Source organism: Colobus angolensis, unplaced genomic scaffold (genome assembly GCF_000951035.1).
Source record: "Colobus angolensis palliatus isolate OR3802 unplaced genomic scaffold, Cang.pa_1.0 Scaffold36, whole genome shotgun sequence".
NCBI classification, from domain to species: Eukaryota; Metazoa; Chordata; class Mammalia; order Primates; family Cercopithecidae; genus Colobus; species Colobus angolensis.
In genome coordinates this window covers 7,645,318-7,668,191 of record NW_012116932.1, presented here as the reverse complement: position 1 = coordinate 7,668,191, position 22,874 = coordinate 7,645,318, and the positions used below count along the sequence as shown (strand labels likewise).

General features: G+C 46.1%; 1 protein-coding gene across 4 annotated transcripts in view; it reads right to left on the bottom strand.

Annotated features, from left to right (window-relative positions):
- Window positions 1–22,874, bottom strand: part of DGKG (diacylglycerol kinase, gamma 90kDa) — a 214,129-nt gene that overhangs the window by 54,262 nt on the left and 136,993 nt on the right. For all 4 annotated transcript variants that reach the window (XM_011953366.1, XM_011953367.1, XM_011953368.1 and 1 more), the window contains one exon: window positions 10,360–10,450. In XM_011953366.1, coding sequence (XP_011808756.1) covers window positions 10,360–10,450 — 91 coding nt within the window. The remainder of the gene's footprint in view (window positions 1–10,359; window positions 10,451–22,874) is intronic.

Genomic DNA, 22,874 nt, shown 5'->3' with positions numbered 1-22,874 from the left:
TTTGGTTTGTTAAGGGATTCTTGCTCTGCCTGAAGATTTGCTGTCTGTCTGGGAAGCTAAGGCCGACTTGGAGTGGATGGGGCTTTTTGAGGGATCACACTTTCCTGCAGACAAAGCAGGGCTTGATGGCCTGGGTGCCAGCAGGGATCATGGGCAGGTAGGCTTCTGAGTCACAGGAGAGGGCTCAGAACGGAGATCCTTTCTGCCCTGCAGGGTGATTTCCACCCTACAGCCACCCAGCACCCTCACTGCCACATGGGCTCTGCCCACTCACTGTCTTAACTCTGTTGGGTGGGGAAGAGGTGGGAGAATGTTGGCATTTCCTGTCCTGGTTCACACTTGTCCCGGACCCTCTGCTACTATCAAAGATACCACCAATAGCTTCCTAGAGATGGGCGTGGGAGGCCTTCTCACACTCACTGTGCAGTTAGGAGAAGGCCTGAGTGCCAGCCATCTTCCCCTTTGTGTTACAAATGCAGCAAGGTGGGCCCCTTTTCCTGGTAGCTTCCAAGAAAAAGGCGTGACTTGAGGCTGGTCAAGTGATCATTTCTAATGTTCACACCAATTGTGGAATTTCCTATACTTGGTTCAATTTTACAATCAACAAATAACTATTGAGGAATTAGTTCATTTTAGGCATTGTGCTAAGTCCAGGGGTATAGAATGAATAAGATAAAGTCCTTGCTTCAGAAAGCTGACTGCTTGATAGATATGCCAAGTCCTGAATGGGAGCCCCTTTATCAACTAAATGGACACATGACTTTTCTAAAAAGCAGGAGGGTAATGCAGAGGTCATCTCCTACTGCAGGTCCTGTGGCATTGTGAAGGGCATATGGGCTGGGGATCACAGATGGAGGCTTGAAACTCATCTGATCTTGGGAATACTTACTTATTTTATGAGATGCAGTTTCCTTGGGTAAATAATGGGAATAATACACAACCATGCAGAGCTGTTATAAAGATGAAATAAGACAGAGCTTGCCACGTGGTAAGTACTCGGTAAGTTGCTGCGATGGTTATTCATTTGTTTATCCTAAAGGGCTTGAGATATAACATGTGTGTGTGCATAGTGGTATTTATCCAATCCCTTGTAGATTCTATGACCTTCTTTAAAGATTCAATTCTTCTACCTTCTTAATTCCTCTTCTAGTGAAGACTAAGATTAGTCAGTTTAGGACCTCACAGGATAAGTTAGAAAAACAGACATATCCACTATAGCCAACAAGACATATTTGTATATAATATTCTGTTTAATAACCTGTGATTGTAGAGGAAGAAAAGGATTGTAATGTTTCTCTTCCCTGAGGTTCCCAAATCTCCCGGGTGTGGTGATGAAGATCATGAATTCCTCTGAATATTCTAAAAAGTCTAAGTCATTTCCCACTGATGGGGCCTCAGAGTTTATTATTACTTAAAAGATGCATTTGTTTGGTAGACATTGCTTGGGGAAAGTTAATTCTTTTAGTAAGGGACCTTGGTGGTAGAAGACTTATGCTTCCTGGGGCTGGGACAGAGGTTGGCTGAGACAATCTTCCAGAAAAAAATGTATTGTGGGAGCACATTCTGACCCAGCATGCTGAATCACATGACTCCCAACTTTGGTCTCCTGAGACTTTCTTGGGCCCCATCTATTAAACATGCTGCATATTCCCCAACAATTACTTTGGGAAAATGTAGGCATAAAACATAATCTTTAAGTTATTCCCAAGTCCATAGAAGACACAAAGTAGATAGAGCCAGGAGTCTGAAGACAAAAGAAAATCAAAGCAATTCACAAAGAACAAAAGAAATGGAAAAGAACACGAAAATAAAAGCATATGAATGAATAGAGGCTTGAAGTGGAGTGCAGGGTGCGCATTAGTAAGAAATAAAAAAAGAGGGTCATTTAAGAAAGAGAAAAAGTTTTATGTGCCAGAAACTGCAAGCAAACAATGGAATTCTGTAAGAGAAAGTTGACAGAAACAATTTTTCCTTGGTAAGCTGAACGATTCTAAGCATCGGTGAAGGAAACTTGTAGTCGGCGTGTGATTGAAAGAGACAGAGATGGGGATGATGGAGCTGCATTTAAAAATAAATAAAGATGTAATAAACCAAAGAATCCTAGAGCTCCTCAAGAGGCCTGATGTTAAAGAAACAAGGGTTAATGTTAAGACTGAAACGAGGCCAGTGTTGTAACAGTGCTGATTCCTGGTTGGTGGGATTGGGGGTTATTTTCTTTTTTGCTCCTCTGTATTTTAAAATGTTCTGCCATGAATTTGGATTACGTTTGTAATCAGGAAAAGAGGTTAGCACACATATTAGGAGTAGCAGAAAGAAACCAATTAGTAGGAAGCAGAAAGAAACCAAGCAGTGAGAACTGGTGAATGGGCAAGAAGAAGCAACCAGAAGTGGCAGGAGCTGCCTTGGATGGTCTCATAGTGAAGGTGGTGCTGGAATGAGGGAGCTGCTGGACTGGATTGAGGAAGGGAATAAACTAGAAGGAGGAGCTCTCTCAGGACCATTCTAGCCTTACTTTTGACTTCAGGGTTTGCTATGTAATCAGGTTGGCCCTCTTATTTTCCACGAACTCAAAATCCCTTCTAATGCTCTTCTCAACTTTCCCTTCCCCATGCACGTTGCCATTTCTGCCACTGGCTGCATGGACGGGCTGCCCGTCAGTCAATTCCCACCTTCCTTACTCCAGCGAAAGGCTCTACCTCTGGTAGCTGAGAAGAAGGTTCAGATCATATCAGGAGAGACCAAGACTTGAAGACCTCTTTCCCTCTAGTTTAAGAGTATGCAGCACTGCAGGTGGATGCTAAGACAGAGTAGAGAATGTCCACAGCTGCAGCTTATGAGCTGTGAGTTCTCTTCTGCACATACTGGTTTGGGTGAACTTAGTCAAGGTACTTAACCTGTGAAGTCCTTGATGTCTCTCTTTTAAAAATAATGGCACTGGCCAGGTGCGGTGGCTCATGCCTATAATCCCAGTACTTTGGAAGGCCGAGGCAGCTGGATCACTTGAGGTCAGGAGTTTGAGATCAGCCTGGCCAACATGGCGAAACCCCATCCCTACAAATACAAACATTAGCCAGGCGTTGTGGTGTGTGCCTGTAATCCCAGCTACTCAGGAGGCTGAGGTAGGAGAGTCACTTGAACCTGGGAGGCAGAGGTTGCAGTAAGGTGAGATCGCGCCACTGCACTCCATCCTGGGTGACAGAGCAGACTAGTGTGCTTATTAAAAATTTTAAAATTTAACCATTTTAAAGTGTCAGTGGCATTTAGTACATTCACTCACACTGCCTTTTTAAAGTGTTAGAATAACATAGTCATTTGGGTTGGTTCCATTTTGCCGTAATAAAAAACTGTTGCATTGCACCTCCATGCTCATGTGTGAGAAACTCTCTAGATCAATGTCGAGAAGAACTTGCTGGGTCATATAGGCTATAAATGCATTTTCGGCTTGGTGTGTATTGACGAACCGCCCTCCAAAGTGGCTTACCACTGATGTTTCCACCAGCAGGGTCTAAGAGTTCCCATTTCTGCTCCTCCTCACAGATAGTGGCTGGGTTTTCATGCAACACCATAGAGCAGTTAAAAGTGACCAACCAGGCTGGGTACAGTGGCTCATGCATGTAATCCCAGGACTTTCAGAGGCCAAAGTGGGCTGATCACTTGAGGTCAGAAGTTCAAGACCAGCCTGGTCAACTTGGCGAAACCCCGTCTCTACTAAAAATACAAAAATAAACTGGGCATGGTGGTGGGCGCCTGTAATTCCAGCTACTTGGGACACTGAGGTGGGAGAATCACTTGAATCCAGAAGGCGAAGGTTGCAGTGAGCCGAGATTGTGACATTGCACTTCAACCTGGGCGACAAGAGTGAAACTCCTCAAGAAAAAAAAAAAAAAAAAAAGTGACCAACCTGCTCTATCAGCACTAACATGGAGTGATCTCAAGAATATAAAGGTGAGTGAAAAGGTAAGTTTGGAGAATGAAGAGACTGGGGGCTTCAGCTTTATCTGTAGCATTTTATTTCTTCTGTTGAAAAATAGTTGAAAGGGCTGGGTGCGGTGGCTTGTGCCTGGAATCCCAGCACTTTGGGAGGCCGAGGTGGGTGGGTCACCTGAGATTAGGAGTTCAAGACCAGACTGGCAAACATGGCAAAGCCCTTTGTCTACTAAAAATATAAAAATTAACTGGGTGTGGTGGCAGGCACCTATAATCCCAGCTACTCAGGAGACTGAGGCAGGAGGATCACTTGAACCCAGGAGGAAAGGGTTTCAGTGAGCTAAGATCACGCCACTGCACTCCAGCCTGGGTGACAGTGTGAGCTCCATCTCAAAAAACAAAACAAAACAAAACAACCACAACAACAAAAAAAGGAAAAATAGTTGAAGGAAATAAGACAAAATAATGACAATATCAATTCTGAGTGAGGGGGAGTTGGGGGTATTTGATATACTATTCTCAAGACTTTTCTGTATTTAAAAAAATCCTCAGTTAAAAGGAGCAATTGATGTGCAGAGATGCCCAAAATATACTGGATAACCAGAATTTTTTTTTTTTTTTTTTGAGCAGCTTCCAGATTTGGACTTACTTCCCCTCCATCAAAGTTTATAATAGTTCATATTAATGGAGCTGGCTGGCCTTCCCTTGTGAATATTGTTTTAAAGATTGGATTAAATATCAAGGAATTGGACCGGGCACAGTGGCTCATGCCTGTAATCCCAGCACTTTGGGACACTGAGGCAGGTGGATTACAAGGTCAGGGTCAGGAGATTGAGACCATCCTGGTCAACATGGTGAAATCCCGTCTCTACTAAAAATGCAAAAATTAGCCGGGCGTGGTGGTACACGCCTGTAGTCCTAGCTACTTGGTAGGCTGAGGGAGGAGAATCACTTGAACCTGGGAGGCGGAGGTTGCAGTGAGCCAAGATCACACCACTGCACTCCAGCCTGGTGACAGAGCAAGACTCTGTCAAAAAAAAAAAAAAAAAAAAAAAAGGAATTTTGGAAGTTCTTATTTTTAACCAGTAAAATGAAACATCTCTAAAAAATGTAAAATAAGTGCTCGAGTTGAAGCCTGTCTGGTTTGCTCTACCGAACTATGATCCCATCCAGAAAGCTCTGTAAGGTTATTCTGGGCCTGGGGTAGGGGAGGTGACTCACTGTGTGCCTTCCTCACCCCACCCCCCACCTGCTTAATCAGGTGAAATCAGGTTAGAATGAATATTAAGAGCCTCTGGAGGGGAAGAGATGTCAGAGAGGAGAACCCTGAGAGACTGCCTTAGACCAGGGCTGGTGAGGGTGCGGTGCGGGTGACATGCTGGCTTCTTTTTTTTTTTTTTGAGACAGAGTTTTGCTTTTGTCACCCAGGCCGGAATGCAACGGCATGGTCTCAGCTCACAGCAACCTCCGCCTCCCGGGTTCAAGAGATTCTCCTACCTCAGTCCCCCGAGTAGCTGGGATTATAGGCATGTGCCACCACACCCGGCTAATTTTGTGTTTTTAGTAGAGAAGAGGTTTCACCATGTTGGCCAGGCTGGTCTCGAACTCCTGACCTCAGGTGATCTACCCACCTCAGTCTCCCAGAGTGCTGGGATTACAGGCATGAGCCACCACACCCGGCAGACAGGCCAGCTTCTTAATTAGAGCCCACAACGATTTATGGAGCACCCGGTTTCCAGGTACAGCACTCACGTTCACAGACCTTCCTTTGTGGTCTCATAGAAGCAGCATCTAGGGTGAACGTTTGCAAATTTTTTTTTTATGCTCCTGTTTTGACAAATGGAAAGAATTAATTCCTGCTTTTAACATTATCTGAAATGTTAAAATAAAGACTGTGAATGGTAAGGAGATTGGATATGCCCAAACCTGGTTAAGAGTCTTTGCTCTAGACTGAGCTTCTCAAGTGCCAGTACTGCCCAAAACTCTCAGGTGTCTGGCAAATCTGGATTTGAAGCCTGACCTGATCACTTGTAGGTTATGGACCTCAGGTGAGCTTCTTACCTTCTCTCAGCCTCTGTCCCCCTTCTCTGGAAAGGTGATTATGACACCTGCCACTTAGGGCTGCTTTGCAGATTCCGTGAGGCACTTAGCACCACTGCCAGTTACATAAAAAAACAAAAACAAAAAGCCCTGAAAACTTTAATCCTAATAATGGCCTTAGGAGGTAGACTAACCCCTATGCCCCCCATTTTATAGATGAGAATATTGAGGCTCAGATATACAGTTCAATAAATTGCTTAACCTAAGCACAGACCAGGGCTCACTGCCAGGCCTTGTGACTCCAAGTCAGGGCCCTGGCCAAGTGTCTGCAGGTGAGCAGGAGATTTAGAGTCACCTTCTCCCCTACCTGAGTCACAAGGCCCTAAAAAACAGGGTCAGGGGTGATTTGACTCACGTGGCTCTGCAGGATGTTTTGGATCTAGTTTCCTTAGCACTAGTTAAGCAAGTGCCATATTGAACAGCTTTTGTGTGTTCTGTGGACTCCCGTCAGTTTCTCTCTTGTCCAGTTGGCCCAGTTGCCCACAAGCTTTGTTTCAGAGATGAGACCAAGTCTCTTATTCCTTCTCAAACAGCCACTAGCCTCAGAGAAATCACCTGCATATCACATGAATGGCTTTCTTTCCTTTTCTTTTTTTTTTTTTTTTGAGACGGAGTCTCGCTCTGTCCCCCAGGCTGGAGTGCAGTGGCACAATCTCAGCTCACTGCAACTTCTGCCTCCGAGGCTCAAGCCATCCTTCTGCCTCAGCCTCCCAAGTAGCTGGTATTACAGGCCTGTACCACCACACCCGGCTAATTTTTGTAGTTTTAGTAGAAACAGGGTTTCACCATGTTGGCCAGGCTGGCCTCAAACTCCTGACCTCAGGTGATCCGCCCACCTTGGCTTCTCAACGTGCTGGGATCACAGGTGTGAGACACCACGCTTCGCCACGTGAATGGCTTTTAATGGAGACCTTCCCTGCAGTCTTTCATTTGAGCTTTAAGTTTCACCATCCAACTTTAAAAAAAAAAAAAAAAGAAAAAGGAAAAAAAAGGAAGAACCGAAATAGACTTCACTGTCTGTTCCCCTAAGTTCCTTACAGTTGTGCCCTTCCTGTAATCGCTGAACCCATCAGCCTCAGTTCCCTCATCCATAAAGTGAGGACATTAATATTGGCCCTGCCTGTTTTGTGCATCAAAATAAATGAGACGCTGTGTGGGAAGACCTTTTGCAAACTTTAAGGCAGTTTTCCTCCTCTCTGACTCTCTCTCCTATGATGCAGCCTGAATCTATTCCTTCCTCAAATGAGAAGTAGGACTGAGCCTTCGGTTCTTTGCAAAGCATTTCTCAGCACACCTGCCCAGCTGCATGAGCTGAGAGGAAATCAGCATATTAAGGAGGAAGAAACAGTGCCTCCTGCTGAAGACTTTACCGCTTCTAGCACCTGTTAGGTAAATCTCTATTTATTGGGTTCCAAGCTAAATTCACTCTAAAAGACCTGGAATCTTCTCTCTTATCAGTTTTCAGCAATGAAGTTTTGGTTGAGAAACTGAATGCACCTGAGCCTCATTTTTAAAATGTGACAATACTTGCCTCGCTGTGTGGTCATAGCGTATTAGGACATGTTATGGTTGGCAGTCAAAGCACTTGACTTTTTCTTGTCCCACTGGACTTTTCTCTCCCTTCGGTTTACCCTATTTTTTTCTTTTTTTTTTTTTAATTTAAGACGGTGTCTTGCTCTGTCTTGCCCAGGCTGGAGTACAGTGGCATGATCTCGGCTCACTGCAGCCTCTGCCTCCCGGGTTCAAGCGATTCTCCTGTCTCAGCATCCGGAGGAGCTGGGACTACAGGCACCCACCACTGTACCTGGCTAATTTTTGTACTTTTAGTAGAAACAGTGTTTTACCATGTTGGCCAGGCTGGTCTCGAACTCCTGACCTCTGGTGATCCACCTGCCTCGGCCTCCCAAAGTGCTGGGGATTACAAGTGTAAGCCACTGCACCCGGCCCAGTTTACCCTTCTAAATCTCTGTGTCTCAGCTTGCTTCTCCATAAAATGGGGATAATAATCTCTGGACTACTTAGTTCACAGGGTTGGTTGTGTGACTTTGAAATAAAGGCTGTGGTGGGGAACTGAAGATGGTGAAACGTAGTAGCAATGCCTCAGTGAGGTTATTAGATGGCCTTGGCCTGGTGGGTCATGTGCTGGTTCTCAAAGGCCTGGCCTGTTGTCTGTGGCAACCACGTTTAGAAGGTCCCTCAGTGTAGCTGCTCTTCCCAGCTCCTCATGAGGCCCCTGACACTCTCCTATCTCCCTGCAAGGCTCTGCAGTCTCCTTACACCTGTTAACCTCATGCCTCACCCCTGTCTGTCTCTCTCAGTCCCCCTGTGGATCACAAGGCACAGGACCATCCACCACTATTCTCTGGATGCAGAAATGGTGCCTGCCCCAATCCTGAGGGCTGTCAGAAGCTGCCCATCACATGACATGCTCAGCCCCACTCCCCCTGCTAACCCTCATGAATAAATACTAAAAAGACTCATTATGGAGAGATAAGGAAAACAGGAAGTGCTTCTGAAAGCTCTCAACAACACCCCCCTCCAGAGCAGTGAACAACCCCACCCCCTCCAGAGGCCACCAGTGTCTTTAGCAACGAGGCCCCCTCTGCAGTTGAGGAAGAGCCTCTGTCTTTCAAACCCAGAGGGGACTGTGGGGCCTGGAGCTGGGAGGGCAGGCCAGAGGCAGGGGAGCTAAGTTGCTGTATTCTGGGCACAATTTCAAGGCCAGCTGCAGGGAGAACAAGCAGTCGCTGTGCGCCTGCAGCTGGCTGTGGTTAGGCCAGGGCTGTCCCTCACTTGTGGTATATTTAAAGAGACCCCACCAGACTGCCGTGCCAAGGGGAAAAAATGCACACATAACCCTGTTAGCCACACTCGGTTCCCCTGCCAAGGCCTCTCCTCCTTCCTCAGCTCCCAGCACTGCGTTCACACATCAAGAGAGGAGGACCGTCTTCTCAGACTCTCTGTGCACCACCTGGGGACACGCACCCTGGCGCCTGGCCTCTCTGCCCTCTTACCAAGGTGGCCAAAAGTTCAGGGGATTAGCCAGATCGGCGCCTCCCACCCTGGTGTTGGTAACCCAGCAGCCGAAGGGGAGAGGCAGGCAGATGAGTCAAAGGCAGCCGCACAGAACCTCTGGCTTCGTGTTTTGTTTGTGAAAACTCCCTGTGAGTGAGGAGCACACGGGCCCTTCCGGCAGGGAGGGGCAGGGCTTTCCTACACTGCTCCAGGCCACATGCGCCTCCTCCAAGGCAGGCCCAGGCCCCATGGATTGCAGTACAGGTTTAGAGGCCAAGCTGGTGGGCCAAGAGGAGCCTACCCTGGCTGAACTCTCTGGCTGTCTCTTCCACTTGTTTTCCTCAAGTGAAAACAAGACTACAGGCCTAAATCTCACGGGAAGGTAGGCCTGGTAGCAAGAACTCTGGACAAGAGAACCAATGGGCATAAAGTCCCATGTAGCAGGTGCGCATAGAAGTTTGGACTTTCAGGTGGCCAGAGACCAAAGAGCTATCCATAGCAATCAATGAGATGGCTTCCGGAGCGAAGCCCAGCCAATGTGGGGTGAGAGGGTGGGAAGTGGGCAGCTTATCAACCAGGGGAGGGGAGCCAGCAGGCAGACTGTCTGAGGCAGGCCCCTACAAGTGCCGGAAGAGTTAGTGAAACACAAGTGCACCAACAGGATTGGCTACATAACTGGTGGGGCCTAGTTCAAAATGAAAATGCCAGGTTCTTTGTTAGAAAATTATCAAGGATTGCAAGAGAGTGACAGAATAGCATGAAACCAAGGGCCTTTCTAAGCACAGGGACATTTTGTGACCACAAAGGTTGCATACCCACAAAACTGACCCTGGGTAACTGTGAGTCAGCTCCTTGAAGCAGATGTGAAAATCAAGGCAGGTCAGCTGGGGGATGTCTGGCTGCAGCTCCTATACTCCCCACCCCTGCTGCCCTGTAACACCAGTTCTCAGACTTTTACCAGGCTTGGGACATTGTCTCTCCAATAGCAGCCCCTCTCCCTGTGCTGACGGCAATGGAGGCTTTACCTCTCAGAAAAGAGGCAATTGCAAGGCCATGGAAGGAGGGCTGAGGGCTGGAATGAAGTGTGGCTCAGGGGTCTTGGGGCCTCTGAGTTCCACAGCCCCCCAGGGATTCTCCAGACAGGTCACTGGAGCCTTGAGTGAGGGTATGGAGGTGTTTTGGAACAGGATGGAGAAACAACACAGACTATGCTCTGGGTCACCTCTTAAGGTCCCGAGAGGATACATCCTGTGCATGTGCGACCATCCAGGAGCGGAACCAAGATCCAGGAAGCCTTCTCCCCACTTGGGAACTTACCTCCAACTCAATGTGGTCATGCAGTTTCTTGCAGGTCGCTGCAAAAGTCTCCGAGGTACCAAATTCAAAGTACCACAGCTTGTTCTTCATCCTGGACCACAAAGCAGAGAGATGCCTCAATATTCCATATTTGAAATGGTCATGTAAAATAGCTACGTTCTTTGGATTGGGAGGTCCGAGCCTTCAGCAATTTCCCCAATCTTACATTTTCTGCACTTGTTAATCAGATGATCAAGGAATAGAAATTTTTACCAACTGTTCTTGCTCGGAATTTAGAGAAAATCCACTTATTTGTTAGACATCACAGCAACCCTGAGTGAACTACCAACTGCTCCCCGAGCTTCCTGGTCAGAACAGGAAGAAGGTCTCTGTAGCTGCATTAAGGAAAGAGTTCTATGAGAAGTCAAGCCAGAGGTGGCAAATATCGATACAGTGCTCTGGTCACTGTCCTTTCCATTACTCAGGCAGAACTCTCTTTTGGGTATGTTTGGGGTGTAAAGGGAAGATTCTTCTAAGACTTGAGGGATGTGCAGTCTTAGGACAGAGGAGGGATAGCCCCACACTAACCCAGCTAAAATGCGTGTTGCATTGTCCGGGCTGTGATTGGGGGAAGCAGAGTGGCAAGAGTTAGATACAGATTTGTAGCCAAGTTGGAAAAAAAGAAGGGTTGACTGGTAGCAATAATCACCTCCCCCCTTCCTCAAATGTATTTGCTTAGGCCATGGCAATCCTTCAGTTAAGGGCAAGCCTTGTCATATTTGCTTCATAGTAAGAGTTCACTACTTTGAGCTTTAAAAATTTTCAGCCTTTTCCTTAAGAGAAAAAGAAAAAAAAATCAATCAATGGGGTTCTCATGTAGCTGGGGGCTTTGCAAAGTCAGATGGTGTGTCCTGACACTTGGTGCTTTGGATCAGATGGTCTCACTAGGAAATGTTTCTGAAGGTATTCCATTCCTTCCACCCCAACTGTTACCCCACTATCAGGGGTTGGCTAAGAGAAGGGACACCTGTCCAGTTTACGAGCTGACAGATTTTGCTAAGGAAGGATTAAACAAAAATCACATTCTTCTTGGCACTCAGAAGAGAGGATGCCACCTTGCATGGTGCTAATCCTTTCTCCTCAGGTTTGCAGACAAAGGGGAAAGGAGTAGTCTTCAGAGGGAAGAGGGCTGTTATTTTTTCCTCATCTTCCTTAGGTTGTAGCAGATGACTCTCCAGAATAGTAGACACAACTCTTTTCTGCAGATTTTCCCAAGAGTCTACCTAGAACTTGAAGATGAGACTGTGTTCTTCCATTGTATGAAGACTTCTGAGATCTAGTTGGTTGGGAAATAGCTTTTCTGACTCTTAGTATGCACGAAAAGAAAAAATCAATGATGAAGAGAGTAAGAGTAAGCAAGCTGTGGGAATTATGCCTCATGAACAAAGTTAGAAGAGTTGGGTATACTGAGAGCAGACCAGTGCTTCTCAACCCATGTGCTGTGTGTGGCACAGGCATACCTGGGATGTCAATCTCCTCAGCCTGCAGAGCGGCCAGGTGGGATCTGGGACAGGCTGAGCCCCAATGCCATGGCAAACATTCTCATTTGTATTTCCAGTGTGCCATACATAGATTTTCATTTTCTGTGCATGCCATAATGATGGGAAATAATTGGGGGAAACATTGTTCTAGATCACTGATTCTCTGTATGCATAGTAATGTGAATGTCTAATCACTTGGGGATTTTATGAAGATGCACATTCTGATTCAGTGGTTTAGGGTTAGGGCCCAAGATTCCTCATTTTCAGTGCTGCTGGTCCAGGGGATACTGTGAGTCACGTGGACCTCGAGAGCCTATGCCTGTGGTTCTCAAACACTGGTATTTACAAGAATTACCTGGGAAATATGATTAAAATGCTGCTTCCAGGACTCCAGTCTATAGAGATTCTATGAGACAGTTGTGGAACGGGGCCCAGGATTGTGCATTTTTTTATGTGTGTCCAAGTGATCATTATGCAAACGGTCAGTGGACAGGACTGAGAAACATTGCTGTAGATCCCAGTGAAACGAAAACGTGGAAAAGGACAGAACCAGTTAAACCTGAAGGAGTGGATTCTCCAGGGAGGACAGAATGAGGGTCAGTGCCTTTCTGCAGTCAATGATGGCAAAAGACTAGGTAACAGGAAAAACACAGATTGTCATAAATACCAAAGCTGAGCATTCCTTTTTGGCAGCAACAGCATCTCTGTAGCCAGGAGACTTGCTTGTGATTCCATTTTCAAATATCACTGCTGGCCTGAATCATGACTTTTGAAAGTTATTGCCAGGAGATTTAGAGTTTTAATAAAAGTTTCCGGAAGCCACAGCTATTTTTGCCCAGTAGTAGCTCTTCTGATGAGCTAATAAAGGTTAAGAGGTCATGGTTAGGTCAGCATCGCAGAATAACTGAGAAGATCAAACGGACTACTCATTCACTGCTGGCTGTGTAACCTTTGACAAGTGATTTAAGATTTTTAAGCCTCAGTTTCCTCATCTCTAAAATAGAGATAAGAAAAATATCTGCTTCAAGAGGTAGTTGAAAAGTTAAATGAGATGACAGCAAAGGACTTCACATAGGCTTGCTGTGTAGAAGGCTCATCAAGAATGCCAGCTACTTACTTATTAGCTATTATTATTTCAGTGTCTTGAGCTGGCATATTCTGATAATATAGTGAGGCAAAAATGACAGATAAGGATGTGTAGCTACAGATATTATATATTAATATTTTTCTGGGCAAGAAAAAATGTGATCATATTTATTACATTATGTGCCTTGACTTTTGGTGAAAAAAAATATGCTCCCCATATGTCTAGTTTAATAGAGTTTTTCAGAATCATACCACACCCTAATCCTTGATTAATTATCTTGACTGGTCACACAATTGGCCAAAGTGATGTTAATTGCTAATATACTTCTGAGAAAGTGCAGGTTTGGTGTGAGACGAAGTATTCATCAATTCAACAGACATTCATCGTGCCAGGGACTAGAGAAGGTGTGCTAGGTACAACAAAGAACAAAATAGCATTCCATGCATTGGACATCTGGGAAAGACAGACAAGAAGCAGACCACAGTGTGGTCAGCCAAGAACCAGGCACCGGGGTTCGTAGCAAGAGAGACACCCAGTTCTTAGAAGGATGTAGAAGGCAAACATGGAAGGTGGAGAAACAGCATTTCAGGCAGACGAAGCTAGGCCATGGGACAGGCAAGAGAGAGAATAGTCTTCCCGAGGGGACACAGAACTCAAGATAGGGGTTGGCCAGGTAGGGGTGGAGGCAGACAGGAGCAAGACTGTGAAGGATGGGCATGCCACACTTAGGGGTTTGTGCTTTATCTTAAAATCTGGTGGGGTACGATGGCTCATGCCTGTAATCCCAGTGCTTTGGGAGGCAGAGGCAGGTGGATCACCTGAGGTCAGGAGTTCGAGACCAGCCTGGCCAACATGGTGAAACCCCGTCTCCACTAAAAATGCAAAAATTAGCCAGGTATGGTGGCAGGCACTGGTAAGCCCAGCAGCTTAGGAGGCTGAGGTGGGAGAATTGCTTGAACCTGGGAGACAGAGGCTGCAGTGAGCTGAGAATGCACCACTGCACTCCAGCCTGGGTGATAGAGTGAGACCCCCATCTCAAAAAAAAAAAAAATTCTATTGGGAGTCATGGACCGTCCTCAAGTGGTATGGGAGGGGGAGGTGGTGACAGTATTGACCTGATCAGATTTAGGTTTTTAAAAGATCATTCTGTTCCAGTTGTGGAGAAGGGACTGTAAAGGGAGGTACAGACTGGAAGTTTGGAAAATAGTTTGGAGGTGGTGTAGAAATCCAGGAGATAGCTGAGAAGGGCCTGAACAAGGGTCATGACAATAGTATTAGAAGAGAAGAGCAGGGGAGAGTCACAAGCGAAAATTTAGGAGTTATTTTAGCTTACGGAACAAAAAGGAGGGGTCACAGTGATGGCCAAGTTTTTGTCTTAGACAGCATGATAGATGGCAGGTGTCATCTCCTGAGAGAGGGGCACAGGATATTGATTCTCCTGTGGCAGTCATCTTTGTAACCAGAAGACAACACTTTTGTGTTTGGTTAATCTTTTCACTCATCCATCCATCCATTGAACATTTATGGACCCCTACTATGGGCCAGGTGCTGTATACAGCTTGGAGATAAGTGATGAATAAGACAAGCAAGACCCCGCTCCCGCCCCCCCCCTCCTTTTTTTTTGAGACAGAGTTTCATTCTGCCTCCCAGGCTGGAGTGCAATGGAACAATCTTGACTCACTGCAATCTCTGCCTCCCAGGTTCAAGTGATTCTCATGCCTCAGCCTCCTGAGTAGCTGGGATTACAGGCATGTGCCGCCATGCCCGACTAGTTTTTATATTTTTAGTAGAGACGGGGTTTCATCATGTTGGCCAGGTTGGTCTTGGACTCCTGGACGTATGTGATCTGCCCACCTTGGCTTCCCAAAGTACTGGGATTACAGGCGTGAGCCACCATGCCCGGCTGAGCCTATACGCTTTTAATAGCTTCACCAAGACCTAACACTGAACCTCTGACCCACGAGGGACGTGGCTTTTAGATATGTTCAAAATGGAAATGCTTCTGTTTCTCCTCTTTCAATTCAGGCACTTTTTGGCTAGAAGTGAATGCATTCTATTCCCATGGCCCTTTGTTTTGCACTCTGCTAAACATTTTACACACACCATCTCCTTCTCTGAGAACCTACCAGTTCTCAGAGGAAGCTTACTGGTAGGTTACTCTAGGATTTCCTTATTGCTACAAACAAGGACATTCACAGATGGAAGTGAATTCTTCTCTGCCTCATCTTCCTTTTGCTTTATCATCACCAGCACACCACCATCACCACCCGTTTCCAAAGCCTTTAAGAAAAGCCTATAGACCCTGCAATTTGAGCTGGGAGATGCAGTCCCCACTCTCCCTGACCACCAGAGAGCCTGAGTGCAATGTTCCTTCTTCTCTTTTGAAGATGTCTCCCCAGCTACTTTACTCTTAGCCCTTGTAGGAGGACCATTGCTGCAGAATGTGGCACTGAGTTTTTGTCTGTTTCATCTTCTATTGTACAAGAATATGGCATCTGAGAGCTGAGAGGCTAGGGTTCATGACTGGCTTTGACACTCACTGGCTGGGCAAGTTATTTACATTCTTTGAACCTTCACTTCTTCTACAAAATGGGAACATTATTTTCTACTCACAAAGTTGTGAGGCTCATGTGACAAATGCAAAGTACCAAGCAGGTGTTTAATGCATAGTAAGTGCTCAGTAGCTCTCCTTCCTTGTTGCTAGGAGACACAATCACTGGAAGAAGACGCATTCCCCAAAGGCTGCAGGGGTAAGGGCGGGTCTACTGTGGGGAGTCTATCATAGGTGGCCAATATTTTTTGAAGAAAATAAAACTAACAATGTTTTAATGGCTACTGGAATGCTTTTTCTGCATCTCTCTTCCTAAGTTGTCTTTGGCCCACCATTTTTTCCCCTCTATAAATCACCTTTCAGCTGGAAATGACTAATCCTGAACCAGCTGTTCTGAGGCTGATTTCCCATTCCATGAAACTCCTAGGTTCATTGTCAGGCTCTGAACTACCCAGATGAACCCATTCTTGAGGTAGAAGATCCTCCTGTGTGCTCCAAGGGACTCTCAGCCACATGGAGAAATGGCAAATACAAATAGTGACACCATGGCTCAACTCTATTTTTGGATTTTCTTAATAGCCCCCTGGCTTATAAGAAAATAACATCAATTGCACACTAGCTAGTTGAATCTTTTCATTAGACAGATGAAAGAAAAAATGAGACTAACTAAAAATGTTCTTTTATGTTTGTCAGCAATTTAGGGCTGGAATCCATCATCCTGACAGCTATGAATAGCCTGTTTTCAAGGATGTCCACAGTGAAACCCAGCTAGCTGCTGGCCATTCACTTTACCAGCAGAGGCTACGTACTCAGCTTCCTATACCACCCCGAGCTTCTGGGGACCCTTTCCTGAGAATCAAGGAAGTTTTAAGGGCAACGGGCTTTTGAAGTTGTGAAAACATGAAAACATTTATTTGGGCTTAGAAGTCTACACAGAGAACACTACAGTTATTTCTAGAAATAGAAGCCCTTGAAGTGAAGGTATTCCTCTTTGTGGTTTGGACTTTGATAATCAGGTTCTCGGAGTGACTCATGCCTCACATAGTTACTTAGGCCTTGGGTGTCAGTTAGCATTAGGTTGGGAGACCTGGTGAAACAGATGCCACCCACAAGATGGTGTTCTGTGTTGCATGCAAGGAGGGCAGAATGATTTAGTGGAGACCGTGCTGCACCAGCGGGCAAAGCTGCCTCCCAGACCCCATTATCAAACACACCAGCACCTGGCTTCATGAGAGTCACTCAGCATCCCCAGGCCTCAGATTCCTCATCTTAAAAATGAAGGGCTTGGGGCCGGGCACAGGGGCTCACACCTGTAATCCCAGCACTTTGGGAGGCTGAGGCAGGTGGATCATGAGGTCAGGAGATCGAGACCATCCTAGCCAACATGGTGAAACCCAGTCTCTAGTAAACATACAAAAAATTAGCTGGGCGTGGTGGTGCATGCTTGTAATCCTAGCTACTCGGGAAGCTGAGGCGGGAGAATCACTTGAACCAGGGAGATGGAGATGGAACCAGCCGAGATCGCGCCACTGCACTCCGGCCTGGCGACAGAGCGAGACTCCGTCTGAAAAAAAAAAATGAAGGACTCGGACCAACTGCTTTCCAAGGTTTCTCCAAGCTCCCCAGACACAACTTGAGATGACACAATTCAGAACAGGATGGGAGGACTCACGTGTTCCACAACTGCTGCCGTGTAGGAGTGTGGGCCCAAGTATTGTCAGAGCTGACATTTTTGAAAGAGAATCCAGAAATATATTTTCATGTAAAATCTGATTATTGGAATTGGCAACTAATTCAAGTTTTTAAGAACCTAAGCCAAAAACTACACATTTGGGAAAACTGTAGCTAACCAATAGGACATTTCTGTATATGAATTATAAATTTTCATCAGGTTCATCTCAATTAAAAAACAAAACAAATGGTCTCAATCCCATTTGGGATTTTCTGGGTTATTAGTGGTGTTATTGCTACCACTACTGAAGATAATAGACTAGCACTGGATTACTAAGGTAAATAATAATTTAGCAAATCAGGTATAATAGAAATGCAGAACTGTCAAATGCAACAAGAGTTGAATTATAATTGGCTGATAAATATTAGTAATAATATCGACACTACTTTGCCTGTTAACATTTTACATTACTTGAATCTCGAATACCTTTGGAAGCTTAGTAACTATGTTAACCAAAGTTTACATCAAGAGTTAAAAAAAAAAAAAAAAAGCAAAGGCAGGTGGGGTTTGCTCTAAGGCCAGGATGTCAAGTCCTATAAGGGGCCCATGACTGTCACCTCACAGGTGCTGCAGAGGCCATCTGTGTCACCTGCACACCCAGCTGCCTTGGCCCATCAGAGAGTGTGTCACCACATCTAATCCACCCTGCATGCTGTCCCCAGCTCTCACTGCTCATCAGAACAGGCACTCAGTGATCCTCAGGCACGGAGCTGTGGATGGAATCATCTTTTCCAAGAGGGGGCAGTGGCCCCTTTGGTTCAAGGGAAAGTGAACACCCAGCAATCAGGAAGGAGGCTTTATAAATAGCTGTTTTTGTACTCTGAATGTGACTCTTGTGCCTGCTGTTCCTGCCAACAGATTTGTGTTGGCTTGATGTGTTTCAGCTTCAAGGGGCAAGGTATTCCCTGTTTTTTTTTTCCATACTTGGGACAAGACTGGTGTTCATGGCACTCAGAAGAATCTTGGGTGGTGAATGATGGGAAGACTGGAGGCCAGAGACCAGAAAGGGTGGGCAGAGAGATGGAGAACAGGAAAGGGGAGATGTCAAGAAGGGGCTCAGGAAAATAAAAAGACTGAGGAAGGAGGGAGAAACTTGCATAGGAAGTATTTTATTGTATAACTATGGAATCCTCTTAATAACCTCTAAAGACACTTCTTGAATCATTTTCATATGTGAGAAATTAACTGTAAAATCACAGATGACATACTGTTTGCACTTAAAAGGTCTTCAGGGTTCAGGGACTTATAGCTGGGGGATCACAGGTTCCAAAGAGTCTTCCAAAGTATGAATGGAGTCCATGAGCTACTGTTAATATTTCTTAATGTAAAATAGTATTTGTGCATTTAATCATAATAAAGACAGCATAGACTAACTAGTGGGTTAAATGATAATTTTTTTGATGGGCAATGGAATTAAATCAGTTATATCAGTTACTGCTTGGTAACCAGAGACACGGATTGAATGGCAATTGAATCCTGAATAATAAAAATGGGGAAACAAATGATTACTTAGAACAGCTTTATGGCTGACAAAAGTCTTATTCAATATGGCACCCATGGTGGGAGGCAGTGGGAGAATGAATAAAAATAGTACACTATTCCATAGTACATGGGTACATGTAAAATTACTACTCTATACCAGGGATGGATGGTGGTTCTCTTCTAAGTTATGGCAGCCTTCTCATGGTACAGCTTAGGAAACCAAGATCAGTTCTTGATGATGCAGCTGGGAGGTACGGAGCTGGAATACAAACCCCGTCTTCCAGCTCATAGTCCTTACTGGTTTACTCTCCCTGGCTCCTGTTGCTATGCCCCAGAGGCACCTGAGAGAAACGGAAAAATCAACCAAAGTCACCAGAGCTAGTGACTGCAAAGCTGTGAGTCATTTTCATTCATGCTTGTGGGCTGGGTTTACTCACATCTACCACATGGGCCACCTGTATGGCTGTAGGATCCCAGCTTGAGGTTGGCTGGGACCCTGACACTCTTTAGCAGAGTCAGTGATCTGGGCCTCCCCATTGGTCTCTAGTACCCGCTCTTGTCTCAGACTAACAAAGGGCCAAACCCATGAGCCTCGTGTGTAGAGCAGCCTCCATACCCCTTCAAGGGTAATTCTGGGGCCCTAAGAATCTACTGCCTCTGAACAGTGACCCTTCTCTTCCATATGACAGTGTGTTTCTGTGGACCAAGGACACATTCTCCTTTGATAGGATCTCCGAATTCTGTCTGGCACCTGACAGTATCTCCTCCTAAGGGCAGGACTCCAAGCATGAAGACTGCCAAAGTCTGAAATCGGATCCTTTCCCAGTGCAGCACACAAGGACACACGTGTGCACGTGCGGGCACACACACAGGCCGCAACAAGAAGGTTTCTCTGAGACTCATGATCCACTGTTACCAAATGGGCTCGCAGACACTGCCCCTCTGAGGCCAGAGAGTCTCTCCAACGGCCCAGCAGCCTGACTGGACAACAGCCGGCCATGTGCTGTGAAAGGCACCACTTTGGGGGTGGCCCTCAGGGGAGAACGCTGAGGGAAAGGCAAGGCCAGGACCATGTTGTCAGGGGTTTCCTTTCCTGATGGCCTGGGTCTCCAGGGTATTTGTCCAGTTAGTGTCTGTCCTTGCCAAGAGAAAATAGCTCCTTTCCCTCATCCAAAAAGAAAAAGGAAAGAAAGAAAAAACCCTCACAGTTTGGCTGCTTCTTAGCAATCCTTTCTCCCTTTGAAGAGTTATTCGGGGAAAGAAAATCCCCTTCAGGCCGATTTGGCGGAGGCTGGAGGGCATGGAATAAGCTTGCTCTTGGCAGTTATCAGAGAGCAAAGTCAAATACTGGGACGAAAAGAAATCCCTGCCTGGAGGGACGGGGAAAAGGCGGACAGGAATGCTCACTGCTGAAGTTCTGTACTGATTCCTTAGCTGTGCTTTCCAGCATTTACACACCATCAGCCCTGGGAACTGGTATCTGAAGGTGAAGGGGACAGTGAAGACACAGGTGGGCGAGGCCTCGTGTTAGAACCTGAGCCTTGAAGGCTTAGAAAAGGTAGCTGCCCTGCTGGAGCTGAGCCTGTCGCTGTGGAAGGTGACTTCCTGAGTCCCAATCAACCAAGACTAAAATGTGGAACTGTCTGGAGGAGCAGAGGCAAACCCTGGAAGCAGGTCCACACCCTCACAGTACCGTGACTGCCAGGTGGGCTCTGCCGGCCCCCAGCTGTTAGGAGGAATCTCACTTCCCACTTCACAAATGTTGACCGTGGGTTTGACCTGCACTTGCTGCTTTCTGCACCCAAAGGTCCTGCTCTTTTGATCCTCACATCTACCCCCTGCGGTAGGTACTACGGTGGCTATTTGTAGATGTGTGAGATGGTTGTTCCTTGGCAAACCTACACCTAGACTGGAATGGGATCACAGAGTCTGAGGGGATGCAGGCTGGCTGCTCCTGTTCTTCCCCTCTCGCTCCCCTGCCAGTCTTTCTGAACACGAGGCAGTGCCTGCTTTATGATAGGTCGGGTTACAAAAGTTCCTTGGTTAAGCCAGTTGTTTGTCACTCTGAGCACATTTCCCCATAGAAACAATGTTATGTTGAGGTTGGGTTCCCAGGCTAACCCACAAGAGTCAATTAACCCATTAGATACCCAAAATACAATGTCTCGTTTTGGAGAGAGCTTACTGGAGCTGAAGGAGCTGTGGTGAGAAGGCAGAAAGGCCTGGGTTCAAGCCACAGTTCAGTCATTTACTTGCCATGTGCCCTTGGGCAAATCATTTAGTCTGTCTCTTTATTTCTATATTTTTGAATTGACACAATATGACCTACCTTGCAGGGGTTGCTGGGAATATTAATTAAGAATACACACACATGGTTGGCATGGTGGCTCAAGCCTGTAATCCCAGCACTTTGGGAGAGCGAGGCGGGTGGATCACTTGAGGTCAGGAGACATATGACACCCTCTCTTTACTAAAAATGCAAAAATTAGGCCGAGCATGGTGGCTCCTGCCTATAATCCCAGCACTTTAGGAGGCCGAGGCGGGTAGATCATGAGGTCTAGGAGTTTGAGACCAGCTTGGCCAATACGGTGACACCCCACCTCTACTAAAAATACAAAAATTAGCCAGGCATGGTGGCAGGCACCTGTAATCTGAGCTACTTGGGAGGCTGAGGCAGGAGAATTGCTTGAACCTAGGAGGCAGAGGTTGCAGTGAGCCAAGATCGTGCCACTGCACTCCTGCCTGGGCGACAGAGTGAGACTCTGTCTCAGGAAAACAAACAAATAAACAAACAACAACAACAAAAAACCACAAAAGAATACACACACATGTATGTCTCATGATACACACTCCAATAAAGGCACAGTAGAACTCCAATACTGTATATAAAACTGGTTTTGTGGCTTCATGATTCTGAGTTCCAACTTAAAGTACAGGGAACACATCTTTTCTGCTGAATTTGGATTGGGGATCTTTGCTTTCCTCAACTTCCTGGGAAAGAAACCTGGAGACTCGTCTACCCTACATCCCTGGTGGTGACCCTGAAGTCTGGGCTGGAGTTCTACTTAGGAAGGGAATGGAGATGCCAGGGGGAGACTGTGAAGTAGCAAACGTGGAAAGGGCGGCAGACAGCACACACTGAAGTATGTGTCCTGTGTCTTTCTTCTGCGATCATAAAACTCCAGGTTGGTCTGTTTATTTCCGCCTATGTTTCCTGTGCCTTCCACACCATCGGCCGGTTAGAGGCATCTTGTCTAGAGTTAAGTCCACAGTAAGTCATTCCCTCATTGTTTCCCTTACCTTTCCCATCATGGAATTGCTAGCAAGGCAAGTCAAAAATGCACTCGATAGGGCAGATGCCTGGATAAATACCCCCCTTCTCTTCCCTATTCCATCTTCTTCCTGTGCCAGTTTAAAAAATCTTAAATAGGAAAGCATGAGCCAGAGCCTCGCTCTGCCTGAGAAGACTGTGGTAGACCCTGCCAGCAAAATCCTTTCTATTTCATCCTTTTGAAAATCTCATCCATATGCTCTCTACTTTGCTTCCACTCTGACGTTTGTGACTTCTTATTCTTGTGTATACATCCCTGCCACCCATTTCAGAGACTGCAATTTATGTGAACTTGTCATCCTCACCTGGCCTGATGGTGCTGCAGTGCGTCCTGCCCCACCATGTCTCTGTCTGTAATCTCTAAGGTCGTGCTCCTCTCCCCTAAGGAACACGACTAATTCGATTTGCCCCTCTCACTATGAGGTTGGCAAATGCGTCCCAGCTGTAGGTGTGGCCCCAGTGGTCCTCCCTGCCAGTTCCTTGGGAGAGCCGCTTGGCACCACCTTAGCCACGCCTCTTAATTGTAGCTTGCACCTGCTGCCCTTCTGCGGGCTGTGATTTTAGAGTTTAATTTGAACACTCTACTTTATCCTACTTCAATCTCATTTTAAAGCTCTTCTGTTTGGTCTTCAAGTATCTGGCCAAAAATATTCCTCTTGGTTTATGTGATGATAAGCTCCCAATTCCTTGCCAGGGTCCTCTCTCATTCCAGCATCAAAATCCATGGTCCAGAAGAACAGTCATTTTCAGATGAGCTACAGAGGAGCTCTGTGTTCCCCATATGTGCCTGTTTCTTCTAAAATTATGACTCA